At 42.8% G+C, this 27,091-nt stretch overlaps 1 protein-coding gene across 1 annotated transcript in view; it reads left to right on the top strand.

The window, feature by feature from the left end:
• Positions 1–27,091, top strand: part of MAN2C1 (mannosidase alpha class 2C member 1) — a 290,720-nt gene that overhangs the window by 186,563 nt on the left and 77,066 nt on the right. The window contains exon 19 of the mRNA XM_069222163.1: positions 4,996–5,100. Coding sequence (XP_069078264.1) covers positions 4,996–5,100 — 105 coding nt within the window. The remainder of the gene's footprint in view (positions 1–4,995; positions 5,101–27,091) is intronic.

Raw genomic sequence — 27,091 nt, 5'->3', positions numbered from 1 at the left:
GTGTATGCCTTCAGGAATCATACCCCATGCCATTGTGCAGGGCTAATGTGTGTGTCTCACTTCTTGCAGGTGATTCCGTCTACCGGAAAGTATCCTGGCTCCTGACCCTTGTTAGAAATCCGAGAACAGGGGCTGTGAATAGGTACAATGATGCTCATGGGCTTACCAGGAGGATTGTTGAAAGGACCTTTGGTCTCTTGAAGGCCAGATTCAGGTGCCTGCATCGAACAGGTGGATCCCTATGCTACTCCCGTGAGAAGGTCTGCAGGATTGTTATTGTGTGTTGCATGTTGCACAGTTTGGCCGACAGGCGGCATGTGCCCTATCTCCAGGAGGAGGGGGTGACAATGCATTTGTGCAGCAGTGGACACGGAGGACAGTGAGGAGAAGGAAGAGGAGGAGGATGTGGACAGCAGGACACATATGATCCAGCGGTACTTCCAAAGACACTCAGGTAAGACTGTTGAACTAAACATTTCCCCATTTCAGTGTTGTGCTGTGTGGCTGTAGCATAGTGCCAGTCATTACCTTTACATCCCACCTGACTGTCACCTATGCCTTCCCTTATTGCAGATGTTGCTGTGGTTACAATAGTGTAATGCTGTGATGTGTACAGACTGCTGAGACACCTTTGTAGGATGGATCAACATATTACTGGAAATTTTACCGGATCATGCAGTTCATTACAGTTCAATACATTGTACATTACCTTCAGATAAAGCACTATTACTCAAGTTGTGTCCAAGGGTGTTTATTAAAAATTTGTGTACAATGTAAAGGGCAATAGAGTGGGGTGATGGTTGGGATTAGTCCAGTGTAGTGGGCCAGACTGTTTGTAGCACAGGTCCAGTGTCCAAGGGGCCATAGGAAGAGGAGCAATGGCAGTTCAAAGTGGACAAGGTGACACAGTAGAACACAAGGGGGACATTCAGGAGGGGCTCATTTCCTGGCTGTGGTCTTGGCAACTGTCGATGGTGTCTGTCTGGGTCGCAGGAACCGGTTGCGGGGTGGTTCACCTTCTGCAGGGGAAGGGGTGCTGGAGGCATGTGGGTCCTGTGGCAGGGCCTCCTGTCCACTAGCTGCAGCAGATGTGGAGGGCTGGTCAGTAAACTGACTAGTTGACTGACTCATGAGGTTGGCCATGTCACCCAGCACCCCTGCAATGGAGACCATGGTGTTGTTCAGGGCCTGCAATTCTTGCTTGATCACCTGGTGGTGTTCCCCCTGCAGCTGCTGGTTCTCCTGCATGATGTTTATCACCTGACCTATCTTGTCCTGGGATTGTTGGTAAGCCCCCAGGACATTAGTGAGTGCCTCCTGGGCTGTCGGTTTTCTGGGCCTGTCCTCCCCCTGGTGCACAGCTGTCCTCCGACCGTCCCTGGCCCCCTGTGCCTGTGTCCCCTGAACGGTTCACTGACCGCAGGACCCTCATTGTCTTACCTGTGAAGTGTGGACTGGGATCCCTGTACAGGTGGCACACTACTGATTGACGTGTCCTGGGGACAGAGGTCTGGGTACGTTGAGTGACTGCTGTGATGTTGGATTCTGAGGGGGAAGTCTCTGTAGTGGACTGGGTGTGGGCTGGGGTAGCCGACTGACCAGTGGTCCCTGATGGGCCAGGGAGTTCATCCAGATCCAGAGCTCCAGAGTTGCTGTCATCACTGGGGACATCTTCTGGTAGGGGACTGGGTAGTCGCAGCACCTCCTCGCCGCTGAGATTGGCTGGGGCACCTGGGGGGTGTAAGTGGTGTATTATGCTACTTGTCTGTGACATATTCTGCATCACTAGCTTCCCCTATATTATTATTATCCCCTATATTATTGCTGTTGCCTGCCCCCTTGGTTGTGTATGGTAATGGTTAGTTCCCCCGTTCATGCATTGGTGGTGGGTGTACATGCAGGGCTGGAAGGGATGAGCATGCAGTAGGTATGGCATGCAGGGCTTGAGATTTCATTTTGGTAATTGGGGTGGTGCAGTGTGTAGGATGGAGTGGGGTGATAGTTGTCAGGGTGAGGGGTCGTGGTGGCATGAAGTTATGGGAGGGTGATAGGTAGTAAATGTTGACTCACCAGTGTCCAGTCCTCCGGCTATTCTAGTGAGTCCCTCAGGATGCAGGATTGCCAAGACTTGTTTCTCCCATGCTGTCAGCTGTGGGGGAAGAGGTGGGAGTCCACCACCAGTCCTCTAGATGGCGAGCTGGTGCCTTGCTTCCCCCGTAGGTCGTTCCACCTCTTCCTCATGTCACCCCTTGTGCATGAATGTAGTACCACAGCGTTCACCCTGTCCACGATCCTCCTCCATAACTGCATCTTCCTGGCAATGGATATCTGCCAGACCGGTGCTCCAAACAGCTGTGGCTCTACCCTGACTATTTCCTCAACCATGACCTGTAACTCCTTATTGGTGAAACAGGGTGCTTTTGTGGGGACATGGGTATTGTGTGGTGTGTGTACATTGTGCAGAGGATAATGTGTGATGTGGTGGGGTGTGTGGTGTGTGTTGTGTGTCGGATGAATTAGTATTTATGATATGTGTGTGCATTTTTCTTTTGGATTGTCGTTGCAAAGTGTAGCCGTCTTGTCGTGTTAGCAAAGGATTGTGGGTGATGGTGTGTGTTTTATAGTGCTGTTAGTGGGGGTGTGAGGTGGGTGTATTTTTGTCAGGTGTGGGTTTTTTGTTCTGGCCAATGTTGTCTTGTTTTGTATTTTGGTGGCCATATCTGGCGCAGCAGTGTTCACCCCCAGTGGTTTACCACAGTTGAAAGTCCGCTGTGGTGATTCGTGGGCCATTATTTGGAGGTTCGTGTTTTCTCTGTGGTCTAGTGGCAGCCGCAATGAACGTTCTTGCCCACTCGTGTCCATTTGAAAACGGAAGTGAAATGCTGGTGGGGGGGTTGGCTGGGGGTCTTATGTTTTTAACTTATTTGACCCCAATCTGCCAACTCAGATGTGGAGGTCTGACCACCACAGTTGGCCTGGAGATAAGGCACATCAAAAAAATGCCCAGCGGTAAGGATGGCTGGAGTCCTGCGGGCAGCAACTATTCCCTAGGGCACCTTCAACGTGGCTGGACCGTTACCACCAAGATCTAAACAGGCCCATCATCTTTTACCTCCTTTGTATGCTAGGTAACTTTATTGTCTTTCCGGATATTTCACACCAATGAGGGTGCAAGCTCAATCACGTTGTTTTCTGTTGCGGTTAGATGAGTTGAAAGTCATTTAGAAATGTTAGTCTTGTATAAAACATCCTGAAGGCCTACAGATTACTATTTCTTGAGAAGGTTTAATGATTGTGATCTCTTCAGAGCTGTTTCGGTACACGTCAGTTTACCTGTTCTCGCCTTTACCTTTGCCCATAGTATAAAATGAAACATTCTCATCAAGCCTCCCTTGATGTCTGATAATTTGACAATTATCTTTGAGTGGTTCTTTTGTAATGAGATGCTGCAAACCACAAGTTGTACTTCTCCTGGCCCCTCATTTATTTTATGAGGATGAGCATGTAGATTTGAGTGAGGGTTGGCTCCTCAGTTGCTAAAACCTTCCGCAATTCCCTCTGTAGACACAGATGACCATGACTGTCTGCCATCAGGTACCTGAGGCAATTGCCAACACTCCCATCTCCCAAGATAACATTGGACATCAGTTATGCTAGCAATCAAAGCCACATTTTTCAGGTTAGCAGATTAGCACTCTAGCAGTACTAGAGATGCATGAAGTAGCTTAAGATAAGTTGGTAAGTGTATGTTCTTACACACAAATGTCTTCTAGAAATATAATCACAGAATTCATAACTATGCAAGTAATCGTAACATTCACACATAGATGCACAGTGCTGCCTGGCTTAAGCAGTCTGTTGTTTCTTAGATTTCTTAGTTTTTTTTTTAGCTTTTTATTTTTTGTAATCGTTTTGAAAGTTGAACCTTTCATCAGTCTCTTCACCCTTCTCAGCTATAATCAACGTACTATTAACCAACTGTCCTCACGCTTATGCTAATAGAAATAGCATATGATGTCTCTTAGCCCTTCCCCACTGATGGAACCAACTGTCATTTGTTTGCACTGTTTCAACTATGGAAGTGCCAAGCTTTTTAGTTTGGATCAGCTGGATCTGTGATGGTTGAATACTAGGAATCCAAAACCTGGCACAGACCTGCCACTTTTCTAGAACTCTACCTAGGTTTTGATCAAAGGAAAGCACTTAAGCTTAAGTAGCTAGTGTTTGAAGGACCTCAACCTAAATGTTAGCTTAACTGGTTTAGAAAAAAAAGGTGATGGGTGCAGAGTTTGAATTGAACTCCGCCTTTGGTAACTACTAATGCCTCATTTCAGTCTGTCTTTCTTGTTTGCTGTGTCACTGCAAACTGAGACCAGCCATATGCAAGTAAGACTTGGCCATATTCCAATGGTAACAGTTCAGCCATAATTAGCAGTGCCTGAGATTAATTAAAATGTTCCATCCATCATTTTGTTTTGTTTTTGTGAGTCATTCTAAAAGATGGGTATACCAAGATGGTGGTATCTGTGCTCACTGTTCCATGGCACTCTAGCTAACGTCACCTCGCTGATAAGGCTCAAAAAGTTAGAATTCATTCCATATAAGCCAGCAAGTCACAGATTAAGTGTAGCGACAGCAATCCTTTTACAGAATGTAATTGAAACAAAACAAGAAACCACTTTGTGCCATTGAATCAATCACAGCATTGAATGCAGGACATACATAGTGAGAAATCATTTAATGGAATACATCAATCACAGCACTGAACACAGTTAATAAAGACATAGCATATTTGTGAAAATCAATCCACAGAACTAAAATCAGCTACCTTTGTCTTTGCATGTCTTTCTTTTGTGATTTATTTTGTGCTGCATGAAACATGGTAGGAGTAGGCAAAGCCTGATAAGTGCATAATTTGCTTGTACCAGTTGTGTTTCTCAGCAAGCATCTCTATCTACGGTGTAAGCTCCACTGATCAACTGTTTCTTGTTTCAGAGAAGCTATCAAAGAAGGTTGCTATGGGAATGAGTTTGTAATCTTCGATGACGTTCCCCTATACTGGGATGCCTGGGATGTAATGGACTATCACCTGGAAACAAGGTACTGAATCAGGACAGTTACAGCAGGACAGCATGATAAGTAGGATATTGGCACCTGTTTATGTCTGCTGATCCCTTTAGCTGCCAAATGTCCGAACTTAGACATCCCATAGAATGACTTTTATACGTCAGATTACACAGAAAATGTTGTGTCTGCTAGGGTGGGGGAAAGGAGGTAGTGAGAGGAGTTGGCAACTTGGGCACAGGGAAGAGGGTGGGGAAACACAATTCTTCAGATCACTTTATTTTCTAAACTTATCAGATAAAGTTATCTGAAGGTTTCTGATGATGAAGAACTCTTCGTTGCATTTTATTCGAAAGATAGTACTCGATTCTCTAACCTGATATTCCAACACCTGAAGCCGGGTTGCTGACTTGTTCCCATTCTGTGCCTGCCACCTTGTTTGTTAACCTTTGACTGTTACCTTTCAGAGCTTTCACAGGCCTCTCAATGTTGATTGCCCGCTCTGCTACGTTGGATCTCAGTTCCTTTATTCCTGCAGAGTGAGTGGTGTTTCCTCTGTAGCACTTGCCAAAAAATCTCCTTTGCCCTTTCCTGATGTTGCAGCCCTTGAGTGGAAGAACCCTTTTTTGCACCTGTGCCTCATCCAAGGCACCCGCTGGTCGTGTGGTTGGGATTTACTAATTTCATTACAAGAACGGAGGCTACCATTATACAACAACCTTTTATTGCTGCCCCAACATGCAGCCCTTTAATGAATATTACAAATACATCACAAAGGATTAACTCCATTTTAGGAAGTTCAATAAGTATATATGTCCAAGAGACACAATCATATTCGTCTTTTATACTGCGAAGAAACAGGATAGTTCCTTCATCTTCAGCTAAACGCTTCTATTTCGAATTATCTGTAAAAATATATAATATATATATATCTTATTCCACATTCCACACATTTCTTTATATACGTCTTCACCCAGGCTAAACATTCACTTTTTCTCAATCATAAGTTCAAATTAAACAATTAATTTTATTTCCTCTGACCACCATGGGAGAGGAGGGTGGGATACTGTTAGTCTCTGTTGTCATCAGTGAAATCAAGATTCTCTTTGCAAGTTATTTGGGGAATTGCCATTTCATTATCAGACCGAGGCTACCATTACACATGTTTAAAGCCATTTAGTGCCACATGTTCCACAGTTCTTAAATAGAATTTGACCAAATCTGCCAGATAGTTTGCTGCTTCAGCTACAGGAGCCTCCAAGGGATCCAAGCACCTTCCCATACACCAACTACACCACCTCTTCCATACTCCCTTTTATATTTTTCTGGTGCCCAAAGCCCAGGATTTATGCAATAGGTCTTTAGCTTTTCCTGAAAAGGCTGAATATCTGCTGATACACCTGAATTCTTCCAAACAAGAAGGTTCATACACCCTTCTAAAACTAAAGGGTGTCCCTCTTCCTCTGACTCTATCAGAAGACCCAAAGTAATCGGAACCAGATAGGGTATCTCTACTGCGAATTCCATTACCCGCTGGGAACCAAACCTGAGAATTGCAGACTGGAGTTACCAAAATGATTCTGCATCTCTTAGACCAAACCTTCATCAACACTCTCTGGATCATTGAGAATGGGAGAAAAGCCTAACCTCCTCCTCTTTCCCAATCCTATAGAAATACGTCTACTGCTGTGCCCCAGCATCTAGTCTCCAACTGAACTTAAGTATTTGGATACTTGGTAGGCTAGTCTGCTTGCAAACAAATCCACCTGAATTGGCCTCCATAACCTCTGAACCATATTGGAGGTTACTGGATTCAACATCCAGTTGCTGAAATCCTTAGCTATTTGGAATTCTAGTCCACTCTCACATTCTCCAACCCTGAAATATATTCCGCTCAAAAAAGTATCTTGTGTTCCCAATGAAAATACAGATCTTGTCTTCCAAAACTGCCAGTCTGGTGGATTTCAAACCACCCAATCGTTTTATGTATGAAACATCTGTAAGATTGTCTCAACAAATCAAAGTTACACTGTTCTCTAGTAAGTATTTGAAACTCATCAATGCGATCAAACCTTCTAAAATAGCTAAACAGTTTCTGTGTAGCAATTGTTCCTCCTTGGACCATTTGCCCCCTGCTTCTAACATGTTTAATTGTGTTCCCCAACCAAAATTGCTGGCACCTGACTTCAAGACAAATTTGGAAACACTTCCATTTCCATAAATGACCTTGCCATTCTGAATCTCTAGTTTGTCTAACCACCATTCTAGATTTCCCAGGCATCTACGGACAATTGAATTGGGGCTGCATACCACAAGCCTTTTCTCAATCCCAAAGCCTGTGAAGAGCTCTGTAATGTAATGGACCTGGGGAAATGGCTTCAGTAGAGGATGACAGGAGTCAGAGAACTCTTGCTAGGGCTCTCAAAGTGACCAGTTTCTTTTCCAAAACAACTTTCCTTATCCTTTTTATCTTTTGCTGAGGAAGAATTAACTAAGATAATTGAGGGTCCACCTTAAAACCCAAAAATGTTAGGTTCTTTGTATGGACCATTAAAGACCTTTCCACATTTATTATAAACCCTAAACTCTCTAAAAGGCCCTTTGTCCAGGCAAGGTGTTTTAGCAGTTATATCCTGCTCAGGTACATTAGCAATATGTTATCCAAATAGATTATCAATCGGATAATTTCTTTCTCTCAGGAAGGCCACTACTGGACGTTTTCCTCTATATATCAGCATGCTTTCACTTTCCCACCTCTTCTGGGAGAAATTATTCTTTAAAAAAGTATCATAATTTCTTATTCTCTTTCTCAGTATCTCACGTTTGGAGAAGATGTCTTAGTAGATGTCTTGCATTCTTTTGAAAACCATGAACCCATCTGTCTTTGGGGTAAGCTGGAAGAAGCCAAAAGGCACTCTGATGCAAAGGCTGAATCAGGAATGAAGCTATGAAAATGGCTTGGGGATGGTACCTCCTCTACCTTAGTGTATGCTACTCCTTCTCAACAACGCTCAAGACGAGATCCTAACAATGGCAATATAAAAGAGAACGATTACCATTCTTGGTCCTTCTCTGTTGATGTTGAGGCATTAAATGTCGAACAAGGGTCAGTAAGTAATTCATACCACACTAAAAGAATCAGTGGTGATGATCCTTTTTGATGTTTTTGATACCACCCAGAAGGAGAGAGATGAGTAAGAAGATTCAGAACCCCTGGAAGGTCTTGTACCACAAGACAGTTGTATAATTTGAAATGTGAAATGTCTCCTCACTTATCTCCAGTGTGATAAATTGACGTACATTCACCAGTCTCTTCAGCAACATCACTCTCTAGGCTCTTTCTGACAAAGAACGACGTTCAATTAGAACTCAGCAATAGGAGCTTCATAGCGTGGCATACCTTAGTATATGCCTCCATCTTCACTATCCACTGAAGCCTCACTTCACTTTAGTTCATTGCTGCATTGAACCAGGTATGGATCTTAGATTTTTGCCACCTAGTACTGAGGTAGCAAACACACCATGTGCCTCTTTTTGGGGACTTAGAAGCCACCAGACTGTCAGTGTATGAGCTTTAAGAAAAAGGCTTCTTTCTGCTCTGCCGTTATTGGCTTCACTGAAAAAGCAGAGCATACGATAAGAAAGAGTATGGCAGTCTGTCATGAACTTAGAAATGGGGAGCACAACTATTTGTTTTGCTAGGTCCTTGTGGAAGTGAGCCGTCAAGGACATGGCTAGAAGTTCACTCACAATCTCCCCTGCGAGAAAAGGCAAGCTATTCAAGGGTTATATGATGAGGAACTCCTGTTCTCCAGGCAAGCAGTTAGTGAAGTGGCAGACACATCCCACCTAGTAAGAAAAGCTCAATGAGAAGGTCCTCCTGCCTGAGACTAAATATTGCTGAGACCCGGTGTACAACAAATGATTTAGAGACTGAAATCTATGGGTCTGGAAAAGAAAACGTTTTCTAAAACCTTTTAAAGCAAAGTGGATAATACATTTCATTGTTAAAGTGTTCAACCCCCTTTCTGGCATTTCCACCAGCCTCATCAGCAGAAAGTCTTTCAAACACTTGTGGAAGCTCAAAGAAAAGTGCCCATCAGCTATTCACTAGAGTAAGGAACACCCCTACCAACACAAAACAATGATTATTCTGCTTCCTCCATTGTCTATCCACCATATTAGAGGATAACATATTACAAGCCGTAAGACAGAAGGACGAAAAATCACAAAAGGTAAAATATGGAGCGTTCAATACTGTGTAAAATGGTTATGTTCTGAGGTTCAAGTTAACTTGCCTTTATTTTCAACTAACATAGACTACCTTTTACCATCACATTTGTCTACACAAAGAAATCCAGCTGCAGTCACAGAAGAAAGTGATGGAACACATTTTGTCATTTAACTAAGGCAAGATAATTTATGCTTGCTTCTTTCTTGTATGAAAGTATTGTCCAGTGCAAGAGTACTCACCAGTTCTGGAATTATAAACAAAATCATGAAAACTTAAAAGTTAATTGATGCTTGATGTTCACCAGATTAACCTTCAGCTTCATCAAGTGGACTGGATGTGTGCGAACGGTATTCAGGATGTGCATTTCCACATACCACTTCAGAAAACCATTGAAGGTCTCTGTGGTTTATGGTGAGCAAGGACCAATAAAACACTTCCTTCCTTTGACCTCCACCAAAACTCTTCTTCAAATGCATCGTCGTAGTGACTTAGCACTTCAGAAAGAAAAGGATCTGAAATATGATTTACCTGCAAAAGTCAGTTAGCAGCTTGTACTGATGTAGAATCATATGCTGTGCACACACCCGACACCTAGTGTTGGGTTTGGAACATTACAAGCTGTTTTTCTTCAGAGAAGTAGCTTTGGTGTCAGAATGACATGCGGCACCACCCCCTTGAAACCCATAATGCATCCAGTTACAGATTCTTCCTCAAATTGTGTCCTCCCACCCCAAGGACACGAGAGAGAGAGAGAGAGAGAGAGAGAGAAAAAATAAATAGTGTCTGTGTACTGGAGAAAGACTCCGAAAGTGTAAAATGAATGTACATTTAGTGTGTGTCCATTTTAGACTGTGCATGGATCTGGAGAAGAGAGTGTGGAGCAAGTGATTCTACAGCACTACAGGTTGCAGATCGAAGTATCAGAGGTAAGTAATGTTTTCAGTTTGCAGCATGTGTATGTGGTAGTCATGTGCTGAGTATAGACTAAAAAGCAGTCTCCAAACTTCTAATTTAGTAGTTTCTAAGTGGAACACAGCATAGTTTTAGTACAGTTTACAACTACCATCTCTTGTTTGGCTTGAATGTCCACACAGTAGTATTTAGTGAATGCATGTATAGAAGGCCATACATCAGCCTTACAAATATCTGTCAATGAAATATTTCCTATGAATGCAGTTGTCACTCCTTTCTTGCCTATTGAATGTGCCCCAAGGTGTGCCACTTAAGGGGTAGTTGACGTTTACATAACATTTCTGATTACTTCATATACCTGTAGCTTTCTCATCTTTAAAATATTCCCCTGATGACAGACCAGAAAGTTTTTATAACAGTGGCAACATGCGCTACGAGGTGTACCGTGCAGCTCTGCATAGACTTTGTTCTGCCCTGGAAGTGGCGGAACACAGCCACATATAAACACCACACCTGCATGTTGACGTCATTTCCTTTGTTTGCACAATTTTGAGTATAGATCCGGAGCTCCCCTCCCTCTTTTGTCAGTTTTCAATGACTTCTAAAACTAAATCCGGTGTGCAAGTGAGCCATGCCCCTTCTAAAACTACAGGCTTCAAACCATGTCATAACTGCAGAAGACAGATGTCTGTCACAGACCTGCCTGATGTGAGTCTTTGGTGCTCAAATTTGGAGTATCACTTAAAGTAATGTGCGAAGTGTGCTTTGATGCACCTGAAGGCGAACCCAAACCACAAAGCTGTTCATTGTCAAATACAGGAAAAAGTCACATGACCTGCGTACGTTCTGCTCCTGCTTTAAGTCAAGGGGTGGGGGGGACCCACTCCTGCTCGCAGGGCTACTCCCAAAAGAAGTCGTCTTTCTGGTCAAAGTCCTCTGGTAAGACAAAGTCCAAGCGAAAGCAAAAAAAAGCGAAGTGGAATTCGGCCCCAAACTGTCACCCTCTATGAAAATAAAAATTGCAACAGTGTCAAGATTCCTATCAATTTAGCTCCCTGTCTCTAATTGACAAGTTGATTTCTCAGTTGAACCTGAAGCTTCCTGAGTTTCATGAGCCACTGGCAATGTCACAGTAGAACAAGGCCTTTAAGGAGCTCATGCTGCATATATTTAGCACTCTTCTGGCTCCCTTTGGTGCGCCGTTAGCCCCGAGGGATCCACAGATGCTCTCAGTTGGATTATCGCTGGGTAATCCATCCTCAGCATGGGTTCATCACGGACTCCATTGCAAACCTTTACAACTTCTTCAAGATTGGCGCCTGTCCCTCCTTTACCGACACCAGAATAGAATCCAGTACCATTGTTGATGTCCGACCCCATACTAACATCAGCTTGACCAGGACCGATGTGACTCTGGTACAGTGCACGCAGTCACCATACAGCCTGAGTTTGATCATATGCTACCAGTACCGCAGAGGTGTCCTCAGAGGCTCCACTGTCTTTTTGCCTCAGACTCTGACCAGAGCTTGCTACCACTCAGATGCTGACTGTGGAGGATTCAGGATGTGTCCGAAAATGTGATTTGTTCTGGCCTGGATACTACTGATTGTCTGGGATGAGCAGTTGACACCAGTGTGGTGCCCAGTCGCCGTGTGTGGATGTGATCCACAGGTTTCTCAGGAGATGTACAGGCCTCTCTTATGGAGATACCTTTAGATGACTCATGTTTGTTTGGCAGCAAATCGGATTCATCTCTAGAATGCTTTAAGGGTACTAGAGCCTCTGCACACTCCATGAGTCTTTTGACAGTTTTCTCACTAGTTCGGGAAATTCTGAGGCTTCTCCAAGGGGTTGGCGTACAGACAACACCAGTCTGCTGAGTCCCCCCTGCAGTCACCCCAGTCCTTTCATGGCAGAGGATATGGATCTGGCAAACATTACGCAGGTCTTCCAGGGCCATCAGTCATTTAAGACCCCATCCCCTGTTTCAACAGACACCAAGCCGCTTTAGCTGTGCACAACTACCCTCTGAGAGGCAGAATCCAGTACTTTCTCCCAGAGTGGCAATCCATCACACTCAACAGATGGGCCTCCAGATCATTCAGCCTGGTTGTGTACTTTAGTTTCTTTCTGCCTCACCGCACCGGCTTCCCACACAAGACCAGTTGCGGCTATGGGAGGAGCACCTGTCCATTTTAACGTAGAAGATATGATCTTTACTGTCCAAAGGAGACATCAAAATGCTTCCATACTCTCAAATAGGGATGGGTTATCACTGTTCTATTTCCTTGTGCCAAAGAACGATGGAGGTCTTCAGCCCAATTTAGATCTTCGTCCTCTGTCTGTCTTGGATCCGGTTGACTAGGTAGTTATCTTGGACCTGCAGATCACATACTTTCATTGACTCTTCCTGCAGTTGCAAAGACATTACCTGTGGTTCAAGGTAGACCAGAAGAATTTTCAGTTTCCTATGCTCGCCTTACGCCTCACCAGTACCCTTTGTGTTTTCATGAAAGTTATGAGGGTAGCCACTGTCTATCTTCAGAGCTCGAGATACACTTTTTCCCTACCTCAACTACTGCCTGTTGAAGAAGGGCTCACCTGTCAGTTGCATACCACCTACAGGCGACAGCAAACTGTTACTAAGTAATATTCTAAATTAATGATGAGCCCGAAATCACAAATTCAATGAGTAAATAAGATTTAGTCCAAATGGAGAAATTCCAGCTACACAGCACATCCTCCAGTTTTCTCCTATGTAACTGCCTCCCCTGTTTATCCCCAATGTTCAATCAATAACATTCCCAAATAGAACATAGCATTATGAATTACATCACTGTAGCAGAACTACAAAAAGGAAGAAACCTCCTGGCATCCTTGTGATTCAAGCTCAATGAGCTGAAGTCGCACCTGACTCCTTCACAGAGGCTTCGTTTTATAGGACCGGTCTTGGTTACAGTGCTTTTCAAGGCATTCTCTCCGTTGTAACGAGTGCAGGAGATTCATGCTATGATTCTTTTGTTTCAGCCTCAGTCCTGAATCTTCGTGAGAGCAGCGCTGAGGTTTTTTGGTCTGCTAGCTGCCCCCATCACCCTGTCAGCTACACGGGTATCCTATACGGGCTCAGCAGTGGAATTTGCAGTCCGAGTGTCTTCAGCACCATGGCAACTCTTCAGATACTATCTAGGCAAAACTCAATAGGAACACCAAACTCACACTCCAGGACCGGGTTTCACATTGAATGTTTATTCCGGCAATGCATTTCTATCACACAGATCTTTTTCACAGCCAATATTTGAAATTGTGCACAATCCCCTTTTAAAACAATTGAACACCCAAAATGAAGGTAATGAAAACAGACTACTACATCTATTACTTGTGTGGCATGGTCCAGAAAACAGACTCACAGTATGTTGCCCCTTTGTTAACAGAAAAGTTGGTGTCAAAACAGTAATTGACTTGTACTAAAATAATACAATAACAACAAAAATATTATTTTATGTGTTCACACCTCCTACGCAATAGATGGCACGAAAATGAAAATAATTCACATCCCCTGCAAAAAGGATCTCCTGGGAGTTGTACTCCCATTGTATATCACTCACTAATGTAATGCAGATTCTGGCAAAAGATATATATTGTACAAAATGCAGAAAATGCTTAAGGCATGGTCCACGATAATCACGCAATCATGGCCACGTGGCCGTATATCAAGAAATAACACAAAGAAAAAACAGGGGGAACATAGTGAGGTGCCACAAAAACGAAATCAAGAAAACAAAAAAAGTTATAGAAAAAGAAAAACTTACACCCCTAATACAGGTTTACACTAAGTGCACACATACTTCAAAAAAGCCCTAGGCTAACCAATTAGTACCCACGCATCATTGCACATGGATTGATAATTACAATATGCTACACATAGTGTGCCCACTAAACAAAGAGGCTGGTCACTTGATGTCAAATTTTACATATGCAATCTATCATATGTCTAACACAAAAAGCTGAGACAGTGATGATGTATAAGAGAAACATGATATAATGACTCGAGAATCAACCTATGTGTACAAAAAGCTCCTCGTCCAGGTTCAAAGCTCTTGGTGTGCGGCTGCAAATGTGTAATGTATTCAGATTCCAGGATACAAAGTCTTCTCTCCCTGTAGCCTCCTCGACTACTGAGTATGACCCTGTCAATGCCATAAAAGGAAGTGTCAGCATTTTGATTGTGTTCCTTTGCCCACTGTCTCGCCTCAGGGTATGTTGAGTCACAGTTCCTAATTGCCCTCCTATGTTCCATAACTTTTATTTACAGGAAATGTTGTGCTACCCACTTAAATTACATTATGAGGACATGTCAGTATATAAATACAGTAATCACGGCTACTTTTGATGAACTTGTTAATGTGTACTGTACTTCCAGTGGGGAAGGGGATAAGTCTTCACGTTTTTACTAAATTTACAAGCTTTACACCTGCTACATTTGTGAAAACGATGTTGTTCAGATAACCATCCCTCTTCGGCCTTTTGAGTAACCATGTGGCTGTGCACCATGATATCCCTCAAAGAACATGGTGTGCGATAAGTAATTGAAGGGTGACCTGGTAATTTGGCTCCAATAACTGGATTTGATTTACCGAGAAGTCAGTGTTTTGAAATCATATTTTTGATTTGTGTGAACTCTGCATTTTAAGTCGTAATCAAACAAACTGTGTTAGGTCCCTCCCTCATCCTATCCCTAGTTACCAGAAGCTCTTCTCTGGATTTGGTTCTCACTTTGTGAATAACTGTATTAAGGACTGGGATAGGATATCCCTTGGCCTTGAATATTCTCACCATGTTACTTTCCTCCAGTAAATATGATTGTAAACTGCTACAGTTGAGTTTCACCCTCAAAAGTTCCCCATATGGGATACTCCACTCACGTCTGGTCGGATGGTGGCTGTAACCATGTAGGATGCTGTTACCTGCTGTGGGCTTGTGGAACAAGAAAGTGTGGACTGAACCATCTATGATTTAGACACATGTCTAAAAACTCAATTTCTTTGTCATGAATCTTGTAAGTAAAGGCCAGATTCAAATCATTCTCAGAAATATATTTGAAAAAGTCACAAAATATACTCTTGAAACCATCCCAAATGACAATCGTATCATCTTTGTATCTGTCCATAAAATTATGTGTTTGGTCGACTCCTCATTCTGGTCCGTTCATAAATGCTATTCCTGCCACCACCCCATGAAGATACCAGCGAAGCTCGGGGCAGAGCAACTGCCCATTGCAGTCCTGATTAGTTGTGTACACCAATTCCTCATTGAATATTAAAAGGTATTCTCCAAACAAAATCTCAGCATCTCTAAAACCATCATGGAATGATCATAGAAGTGAATGGCTTTGTCCCTAAATGCTGCAATACCAAGGTTGTGATCTATGCAAGTGTACAAAGAGACAACGTCAATGGTTGCCAGTAAATAGGCGGCCAGCTAAGGATTGTGATTGATTTTAGTAATGAAATCCGTGCTATCTCTACAGTAAGAGGATAAGTTGAAGACATGAGGTAAGAGATAGAAATCTTGGACGTGGGTTCAAGCAAGCTATTGTTGGCTGCAGTGATAGGTCTTCCAGGTGGATTTGTTTTATGCTTGTGTATTTCGGATAAAGTGTAGAATCAAGGTGCCACTGGTTTCTTCACAAATAAAAACTGATATTCTTAATTTCTCAAATTACCTCTATCCCTCCGCTCCCCTAGAAGGTATGATACTTCACAATAGTCTGTTTGTATGCATCTTTATTAGTAAGTTCATAGTCTTCGGATCTGGTCAATTGTTTCTCTGCCTCCTGTACATATCTATGTGCATCCCATAATAAAACATTCCCCCTTTATCCTACTGCTGTAAAAATCCATATTCGTCCATGGTCTTAAATGACACCACTTGCCTGTCAGTAGCACCAAAATGCTCCTCTACATCCGAGTAAACGTCAGACCCTAACTCTGAAGAAACCATCTCCTGCTACCTCAGTGCCCCCAACTGTTCAAATTGTTTGACAACGGCATCACATTTTCTCCCAAAGGTCAGTATTCTACCACTTGAATAGTCCTGTTTGTCTCAGAGAAAGTTCTGCCTTTTTTCACCTAAATCTCATCTTCCTACTTAAGCATTATTGGGTCCATCTCAGTGAAGAATATTTCAACCTCTTCCTGGTCTGGGTGCCGGTCCGGATAAGAATTTAATTCAGAAATTTCCTCATACGTCTCCTCCAGCTCAATTTTTGCATAGTTAAAAGATAAAGTTATCATTCGCTTTCAAGTTGTTGCTATAAAAAGTGACGATTCATCCAAGAGCTTTGATTTAGGATTTTTATAAGTGGGGGTAATCAGCATCCGTAGGCCCCGAAGGACTCTACCCACTTCAATGTAATTGTCTAAAGTAGTTGTCTTCCACCTACTATTAGTTTTAGTCGATTCTTTGTTACCATGAAATGACAATGTTGGATTTTCTGAGTCACATGCTTCGGTTTCATTAAAGAGATTTCATGCCACCTAAGCCCATTTGAGTCACACTTGCTCCATGGTAATGGTATAGTAATTAAGAAGCCCCATGGCAGATCCAATATTTCAATTGTGACCATGCCGCTCTGAATGTACATATCAGAGCTTCTGCCAAACATTCCAGTAACACTCTCAGAGCCATACACCACCCGAGCATGAGCCAGAAACAGCACTCAATCTGCGGCCTAACATACTGTGAGTCTGTTTTCTGGAACATGCCACACACGTAACAGACATAGTAGTCTGTTTTCATTTTCCTTCATTTTGTGAGTTGGGGCCATATGTACGAACACTTTTTCCCATAGACACAGAATTGGTAAAAACCTTTGCTACATCTGGCCCTTGGATTCTTACCATATCGCAATTAGGGAATGGGACTCTATTTATCCCTATGGGCCTATAGGCCTATAGGCCCATAGGTGCGAATGTTTTTGCATTACCTAATTTGCGAATACCTGTTAGGAATTCGCAAATTAGGTAATGCAAACCCTAGGGTGCTGGGGTCCTAAGACCCCCTTAGATGCACCCCAAAAAAATATTTGTGGACATGTAAAGCGCACACATGCCCAAAGGGCATGTGTGCACTACATGTCATTTTAAAAAATGCTGTTGTAATGCATTTTTAAAAATTGCACATGCTTACCACCAAACTTGAATTTGTGGTAATTGCATTTCCTAAATGCCAAATTCGCAATTAGGAAATGCGTGATACATGTGAATAGGTAATAACAAATAGGTATTCCCTGCTTGAGATGACCTATGTAGGGAATCTCAAATTGCGAATCCCTAATCAGTCGCAATTTTAAGGAATCACAATTTTTGTGATTCCTTAAAATTGCACTGCGAATTCCATTCATAAATCATGAAAAATGATTTTACATTTGAAAACGGTGGAATTTTGTGATTTGCACCATTTGTGAATGCAAAATCCTTTGATACATCTGGCCTTTACATTGATTGTACCAAGGACCAGTGTGTGGATGATCAGCTTATTTGGGGTTCTCTAGGGCGGAGAAAGGAAAGACTGTGCAGAAAAGGACTCTGTTGAGGTGTCTAGTCCTTTGCATTGTGATCTGGTACACACTGACCAAAAAGCAGCCTATGGACGGTGTGAGGGGCCCATTCCACCAGTACTAAGGCTGCTACCACTGGTTTGACATTCAGAGTCCCTATCCGGGACATCTGTCAGAATGTCAACATGAGCATCGTTGCTCACACTAAGAATGCATTATTGCCTTGACAGGCAGGTACTATGGGAAAGACATTCTGCCCACTCCACAGACCTCCCACCATGGGAAGTACTCCTTTGGTATCTAGTCTAAAGTTGAGAAATCTGAAGGTAGAAGTATCCATCAGAAAAATAAGTTGCTTACCTTCAATAATGTTCTTTCTGATGAATACTCTACTTAACCATGGATTCCTCATCACCCTCCCTCCTTCCCATACTGCAAAGAACCCTCTTTTTCCAATCTAAAAAGATCTCAAATATGTTTTGTGCCGTGCGTCAGAGGACACAAAAAGAGTGAAGCAAGAAACTGACTTCAGCGTGCAGGTGTGGCACCCATGTGTCTGCTTTGTCACTTCCGGGGCAGAATGAAGTCTATGCACAGCAACAAGGCTCCACCTAGCAGAGAAGGAACACTGCTGTTTGGATCCAGTCTGACGCCTGGTGAATATTCTAAAGCTGAGGAATCTGCAGTTAAATGGAATATCTCCCAGAAATAGTGTTATTGAAGACAGGAAACTTGTTCATCTGGATTCATCTGCCAGTGCGCTCTGGTCACTTCAGCGGTGGAAATAGGACTGCCAAATTCCAGCCAAGATGTAGTTGTAAAAATGCAACAAAATGTCACGATTCACCCTGGGCTTACCGTCGAGGTGGGAGAGAGGTGGTGAGCGGCCCCGGTTCCTGCAAGTCCTGCTCTGGCCGAGGTAAGGGCGACCCCTTCCGGTAGCCACGGTGCTGTTTGATAATAGTAAGTCACTACAGTCTGTGCCCTCCAGAAGGAGTCCCAAAGGAAAAACCCCAAAAGGGTAAAAAACCTCCAACAGGAACTCCCTGAAACAGAAGGAGGACACAAGGACGTTAGGACTTAAGGTTCTGGAATTCAGGAATTCTGGAGATGGAAGACAGATCAAGAACAACTGGCGCCACAAGAGGAAACCAGCCAGAGCGTGACTACCACCACAGGAGTGTTGCAACGCAATGAGAAGAAAGATAGATTCCCCTTATATACCCCTAAACAGGAAGTGGAAAACAGGAAGTAGTAAAACCACCATCTTGGTTTGGGAAAAAGATCAGAACTAGAATAGAAAACATGCTCCTAAGAAAAGGGAAAAATGCATGCAGGGAAAAGAGGAAGTGAACAGAATGCTGGGAAGGGGAAAAGCATAAAAATGAGCCATGTGCATGCATACGGCTTTTGGCCGTGTAAGAGGTAAGTGGTGGCAAGGCGGGTTCCCCGGGGAATCCCTGATGTGTGTTAGTTAATAAAATGTGCTGAGCGCGCTAAACGCGGCAAGGATCGAGACCCAACTCGGGGTCTTCTCTCCTGCCGCTTCTGCCCTGGAACAGGCAGCCGGAGAAATAGGGCGCGGCGTGTGCCGCGACCCTGAATCTGAGCCGCGGCTTTCCGAGCTGCGGCTTTCCCCGCGGGCTGCCACGTTCCCTGTATGTTGCGCCGCAGTGGCCCTAGGACGCTGCCGTGGCGCACCACAAAATGTTGTTTTAGATTTCTAATGGTTCAAGTACATGGTAACCTGTCAGAGATTTAGTGAGTTTAGTGCTTTTTCTTTTGTTGACTATGGATGTAGGAAAAACATGACTTCATAGACGGGTTGGCATGAAATGTCATTTCCACCTTGGGCAGGAAAAGAGGATGTGTGTGTATAGTAGAACACAGTCCCCCTTGTGAGAAGGGTGTTGGCCACCAGAAGAGGACATTCCATTAGGGAATTTGTACTGGAATTGATCAAAGGGAATACCTGTATACCTAGTGAGGACACTGATAAGGCCCCAAGAGGAAGCCAGCAAATTGTGTTGGAGAGATAAATCTCCTAAAAAAGTTTCATGAAAGCAGAAATCACAGAGACTTCAAATAATGATTGTTATTCTCTTTTTTTTTGTTATGCAGATATTAAAGCATATTGTATAGAAGTGTAGCTAACTTTTGAAGTGTAACATGTAACAAACATTATGTTTGACTGAAAGTGTTGAGAGTTAAATGTGGTGACTGAAACATTAAAAACTAAATCATTTACATTTAGCCCCAGAGCACAAGTACTAGGTTTTGAATCTTATTTTAGGATTTGCATGCATTCCTCTGTTAGCTGTAAGTATCTTATTTCTGCAACCTGAAGTGCCAGATCACAAGATTGAGCTAATTGAGGTTCTTAATGCCATTTGAGCTTGTCTGGATGTAATGGGAGCCTTTTGGGTGGTTAAATAGGCATCTCTAACAGCAGAGTACCATAGCTGATTTGCTCTTATAAAGATAATGAAAATTAGTGTCATCAGAGCATGTGGCATTTTCTGCACCACATTACAAACAGGTGGCAGAGGAGGAAAAGCATAACCAAATATCCCTGACGAACTGTTAAGTAGGACATTGCCTAGGATCGATGGGTGTGGGTTCCGGGAGGTTAAGCATGGGCATTTTTGCTTTGTGGTGAGTGGTGAACAAGTTGATTGCTGGGGTCTGCTAACATTGGAATTACTGTTTGATGAACTGAGTGTTTCCCTCCAATTTGATTGTCCTTGATTGAATGTTCTGCTGACGAGATTAGCAAGGACATTGCCCACTTGTATTAGGTGTTCTTCTAGGAAGAAAGTTTGGTGACAAAATGCCCGGTGCCAAATTTCTGGGGCCAGCCTCATCAACTGTGGACAGCATGAGCCCCAGTTTTGGCATGCAGTACATTGTGGTCATGTTTATGAGGATCACGACAACTCTATGATAACGTTCTGTTGGAAAAAGCCTGAAAGAGAAGCTAGACTGCCATGAGCTCCAACACTTTGATGTGTTAGTTTTGCTTTTGAAGAGATCATTGTTCCTGAATTGTTAGGTCATCCATGAGAGCTCCGAAGCCTGGGAAGGAGGAATCCTGTGTTGATGGTCACCTGCTTCTAGGGGTCCAAAAATGACCAGCGCAGTAAACTTTGCAGTTTGTGCTTAACTCTCAGCTCTATTGCATGGGATCCTCCTACTTTCCAATCGCTTGTACCTATTGTCTGGCTATAAATTCCTGTAAAGCATGCACGTACTACCTTCAGTTTGATGCCAGTGCAATGCACAATGGCATCATTCTAACCAGTTTTAATAGCATACTCAATGTTAGAGGGTGCAACGTCTGGTAAAAGGGAAGTAGCCTTTGGAATGCCATCACAGTTTGCTGGAATAAGCTTTTGCAGTCCATTCACTGAGAATCGCTCACAGAAATAATAGTGTTTGTTGTGGAGAGAGGTGGGATTTTTTGGCCTCAATCGTGAATCCTAATTGGTGTAGGAGTTTATTAACTTGAATGTTGGCAAGACATTTTCTAGCCAGTCCTCTAGATACAGGTGCACCTGAATTTGGCTGTGCCTTATATGGACTGGAACTGCTTCTGAGCATTTTGTAAATACGTGCAGAGCTGTTACCCCAAATAGTAGAACTTTGAAATGGTAATGTCTTCCACTTACCACAACTGCCAATTCACCTGATGGATGTGAAAGTATATATGCATAAGGACTATCATCACCCTAGTCTCCAATAGTTAGACCTGTGATCACATTTTGAGATGCTCACACTATATATAGGTAGAACCCTTCTGTGGAAGTGGCAATTTTGTACGGTCATAGCATTAGATGTGGCAGCATGATGTTAAACTCCAAGCCACAGCTGTGAACAATGATACCTCACTTACCTGAGCATATGCCCTCTCAATGAAGCAGGTATAATTCTTCCCACAACAGGAGTTGTATGGTCAAGGAGGTGCTGGGAAAGTCATTGGTTTGTAGCAGAGGCACCTATTTCTTGTGAACTTCCCATTCTTGTATGCCCATCACGTTGACATTCTCCTTGCATATTGCCCTTAATTGGTTTGTAGTTGTACTTCAAGAAAGAACTGCTGACATGCCGATCTACTTCATCTACATCTTGCTTTAGTTGTGGGCTGCGTCTGAGTTTTCAAAATCTTGCTTTTTGCTGGTGGAGTTGGATGACATCTGTTGCTTTTGCTGTGTCTGTGTCTTAGTTGTGCTATCTTGTCATCGATTTGTGGGTCAAAGAGGCAGTCCCATGCACTGCTGCCAGACTTCTGGGTGGGTCCTAAAAAGTTGCACCATACTTGTCAGTGCAACAAGCTGCTGATATTTACGTAAAGCTGTGTCTGCTGCATCTTCTGTGCACCTTTCCTAACTTGGAATCTAATTTTTCCGTTCCTTCATGACATATTTTAATCTCTTCTGATATTTGTTGGGAAGATGGTGAATTAGTGCCTGAATTTCTTTCCATTGATTTCAGCTAAATCTAGCTAATTGGCCCATAGACCACCAAAGAATCAAGGACCTGCATGGCCACTGAAAGTAAGCTGGTCTTATGTTGCTGGTTTAAACATTTTCTTGACATATGGCGTAACTACCTCACCCTGCACTGTGTCCTTAAAGTTATCTGTGCAACACTTTAACATTATCTTTAACATTGGTCAAAACTGAGTATTGTTATCAGTGTCTGTATTAGAAAGCGTCCTCTTCCCCTTATGCATGTAGGGGAACCTTGTGTCCTGCTGCCGTCCTAACAGTGACAGCATAGTGGAGAGAAGTGTCATCAGGTGGAGATGCTGGTTATGCCTTTAAGGCTGTGTCTTTTTGAGTGCCTACTTTATAGTTATTCCAGGCATCATCCTGTTGATCATTTGGCCCTGCTCCTGGTATGTGTGTGTGATAGCTCATAGGAAGGGTCCTCCTCAGAGCCTGCAAATGTACTGACTGTGGTGACAATGGTGGTGATAAGGTAGTTGTAGTGTCAGACTATGTACTGACTTTGGTGACACTGGTGGTCATAAGGTAGTTGCACGGTCAGGTTTTCTTAGGTGTTGGAAAATGTCCAATCTCTTCGGAAACAACCTACCCAGTTGTCAACATTTATCAGGGACGGTTGATGTATCTTGTGGTGTTCTGGCAATGATATCATTGGCGTCTGGATCAATGTGTATTGTTCTTTGCCTAACGTGACATCCTGTTATGGTGAAGCCATTGTAAGCCAAACACAGAAGAATTGCTTGACTTTATTGCCAATTTCAACGTGGAAGCACTATTGACTCTTCTCTAACTCCAAGAATCTTTCCCTCGGCTTCGTCTGCTGTTGAGGGTGCGTTTGTCATCTTGTCTCAAAATGTGTGGGTGGGGGAGGGGGTGATTGCCAAGCCTTTTCCAGACTTTTCTAAGGACAAGGCATAGCGCTTATGGGGCCATTGCTGTCCTTGGAGTCAAGGCTATGTACAACATCGATAGTCACTTGGTGGAGCCTCAAAGTGATGAGCTATATTTTGTTGTAGCCCAGAGGTGTTGTGGTCAGTGTTGCCTCCTGAAACTCAAGGCTTAGTCTTTGTCCTTGGTGTGGATTTTGACAGGGTCCCTAGTCATCCAGCTCCTCAATATTCAACGTGTTCTGCAGATACAAAAGTGGACTCTGCTGCCTTTGTTCCTGTGGTGTTCCAGGTGGATCCCCAGTTTTTTTCATCGGACTAGAAGCCCTTGATTTCCTTGGCTGTCTCCTTGCTCCACCTGGCCAGAAAGCCGCGCAGTAGTTTCCTGGGTTTGTATTTCAGAATAAGGCACCCATCCACTGTCCTGTCAGGATAGTTTTCCTGGACCAAAAGGTATTGCACATGGAACAGGCAATATTGTTGTGGTCCTTCAAAACAGAGGGTACAGACCTGGTGCTTTTCCGACCTCAGGAACATGCTTTTGCAATAGGGTCAAAATTTATATAAAGTATTCTCCATAATCTCATCCCTAAAGAGAGTCATTCTCATCCAACCTGCTCCTTATTGTTTGACTCAGTGAATGTGTTATCACCTCCTCCAGTAGGATGGCTAGTAAATCAGCATATCTGAATTAAAGCCTCTGCCGCCCTTTGGTTTACGATGATGACAGAGAACTCAAAGCATGTCCATGTCCAGTGGCAGAGAAAACACAACGTGAGGTTGATTGTGTGCCCTGGTGCATTGTGTGGACCAAGGGAATTTTAAGTCACCACAAAACAGAAACTTCTTTGTTTAAGAAAAGAACATTTAATATTCTGATCCCAGCACCAGATGAAGTGTGCACAGCATATGATCTGCAGTTACACATGCAGTAAGCACTATATGTGGACACTTGCATTATGAAGACCTTTTTATATTAGAGAGTAAAAGAAGACTTTCAGGCATAAACTGCTGTTAGATCGCTTGCTCCAGGTAAGCCTCATCTTATCCACTCCAGTTCCGTTATAGAACATCCACTGTCCTGGAGCCAACCTGGAAAACAGTGAATATTCCATCATGCAAATCCTCATTCTAGATTGTGATAAGTATCTATCCTATTGGGCTGAATGCCTTTAAAAAATTCATTCTGCTTCGAAAAGAGGTAGAAAAGTGCTAGAGAAATGCTACCATACAGTACAAAGCAGTCAACATATAATGCAATACTAAATGCCAGCCTTTGTATTAGAACATTGCAAGTAGAGGAGTGGTAGCAGTGGTATACCCAATATTGCACCTCCCTTAAGAAGGCAATGTAAGTACTAATAGGTTGTAGTAGGTTGCTCAATGGGTGAAGGCATTATGCCACCATCTTAGTTCCATAACTAGTGAGAGATAATCCCACATGAACAATAACAAATTAACACTCAGATCAGAGCAATATTGTTTATAAGTCATTGAACAAGAATCCAGTAAATCCAGTTCACACTAGAAATCAGTAAAGAAATACAATGTTTAATCCATAATGAACAGGCAGCCAACACATGTTTCGTCTTTGACAACTTTTTCAAGGCTGCAAAAATACAATGTTGTATAACAAAAATAAACTCACAATATCTCAAATATATAGTTAGACAATAGACCCAAAACCTACATCCTAAAGTGTGCCACTAGTATAAAAAATGTTATCCAACAACAAAGTGCCAGGGTAGTGGAAATTCCCTTAGCAAGGTAATCCTAAGAAGCAAAAGAGTATCACCACATGAACTAAAGTAAATGTGGAAACATTAAAATGAAAACACAACAACAGCACTTCGGCTGGGAAATAATTTAACAAAGCAGAAAATTAGTTTCAACTAAATTACCTAAAGTTGTAATGGAAAAAGCATAAGGCGTAGTAACTGTACAAAGAGGGGTTAGTAGTAACAAGACATCCATTAAAGAAAGAATGGTGCAAACAGCAGGCTCCTACGCATACATCAAATCTGTTAGGAAGCAATTGGCAACGAGAAAAAAAAGATAGTGTGTCACCAACGAGTCAACCAAAAAGTTCTGTGAAACCGGACCGGACCCGGAGAGTCAACAAAACATACCTTGTAAAAGAATTGGGTGTGCCAGAACAAAGTTAAAAGGAAGCGTCATTGGGAGAAACAGTGATAAGATCCTCTAATATTCTGTATATGAAATAAAAAGAATGCCAAAAAGTAATAAAAGAGTTTATAAATAAATGAAATCATACTTAGCAGGAGTTCATGACGTGCGTGTGAAAAAGAAAGTAAAAGTGTACGCCATCTAGCATGCCACCTCCCCTGACTTAACCCCTTCGCTGCCAGGCCTTTTCCCCTCCTGTGCCGAGCCTTTTTTGGCTATATGAGGCAGTTTGCACTTAGGCCCTCATAACTTTTTCTCCACATAAGCTACACATGCCAAATTTGCGTCCTTTTTTTCCAATATCCTAGGGATTCTAGAGGTACCCAGACTTTGTGGGTTTCCCTGAAGGAGATCAAGAAATTAGCCAAAATACAGCAAAAATGTAGCTTAAAAAAAGAAATGGGAAAAAAGGGCTGCAGAAGGCGGCTTATGGTTTTTTCCCTGAAAATGGCATCAACAAAGGGTTTGTAGTGGTAAAATCACCATCTTCCCAGCTTTCAGGAACAGGCCGACTTGAATTAGAAAACCCAATTTTTTTGCACAATTTTGACATTTTACTGGGACATACACCATTTTTACTATTTTTTGTGCTTCCAGTCTCCTTCCAGTTAGTGACAGAAATGGGTGAGAAACCAATGCTGGATCCCAGAAAGCTAAACATTTCTGAGAAGTAGACAATTTTTTGAATTCAGCAAGGGGTCATTTGTGTAGATCCTACAAGTGTTTCCTACAGAAAATAACAGCTGAAATAAAAGAATATTGAAATTGAGGTGAAAAAAACAGCCATTTTTCTCCACGTTTTACTCTGTAACTTTTTCCTGCAATGTCAGAGTTTTGAAAGCAATGTACCGTTACGTCTGCTGGACTCTTCTGGTTGCGGGGATATATAGGGCTTGTAGGTTCATCAAGAACCCTTGGTACCCAGAGCCAATAAAGCTGCACCTTGCAATGGGTTTTCATTCTGTACCGGGTACACAGCAATTAATTTGCTGAAATATAAAAAGTGAAAAATAGGTATCAAGAAAACCTTTGTATTTCCAAAATGGGCACAAGGTGTTGAGGAGCAGTGGTTATTTGCACATCTCTGAATTCCGGGGTGCCCATACTACCATGTGAATTACAGGGCATTTCTCAAATAGACGTCTTTTTAACACACTGTCTTACATTTGGAAGGAAAAACTGTAGAGAAAGATAAGGGGCAATAACACTTGTTTTGCTATTCTGTATTCCCCCAAGTCTCCCAATAAAAATGGTACCTCACTTGCGTGGTTAGGCCTACTGCTCGCGACAGGAAACACACAATGGACACATCACTTTTTACATTGAAATCTGACATGTTCTTTGCAAAGTGCCTAGCTGTAGATTTTGGCCTCTAGCTCAGCCAGCACCTAGGGAAACCTACCAAACCTGCGCATTTTTTAAAACAAGACACCTAGGGGAATCCAAGATGGGGTGACTTGTGGTGCTCTGACTAGGTTCTGTTACCCAGAATCCTTTGCAAACCTCAAAATGTGGCCAAAAAAACACTTGTTCCTCTCATTTCGGTGACAGAAAGTTCTGGAATCTGAGAGGAGCCACAAATTTCCTTCCACCCAGCGTTCCCCCAAGTCTCCCGATAACAATGGTACCTCACTTGTGTTGGTGGCCCAGATGCCTGCAACAGAAAAATGCCAAAAACCTGTAGCAGCAACTTGATAAGCACATATTTTTATTTTATAAATCTTTTAGGCTGACTCTGCTT

This window comes from Pleurodeles waltl, chromosome 3_1 (assembly GCF_031143425.1).
Source record: "Pleurodeles waltl isolate 20211129_DDA chromosome 3_1, aPleWal1.hap1.20221129, whole genome shotgun sequence".
Lineage (NCBI taxonomy): Eukaryota > Metazoa > Chordata > Amphibia > Caudata > Salamandridae > Pleurodeles > Pleurodeles waltl.
This window is presented reverse-complemented; position numbering and strand designations above follow the sequence as displayed.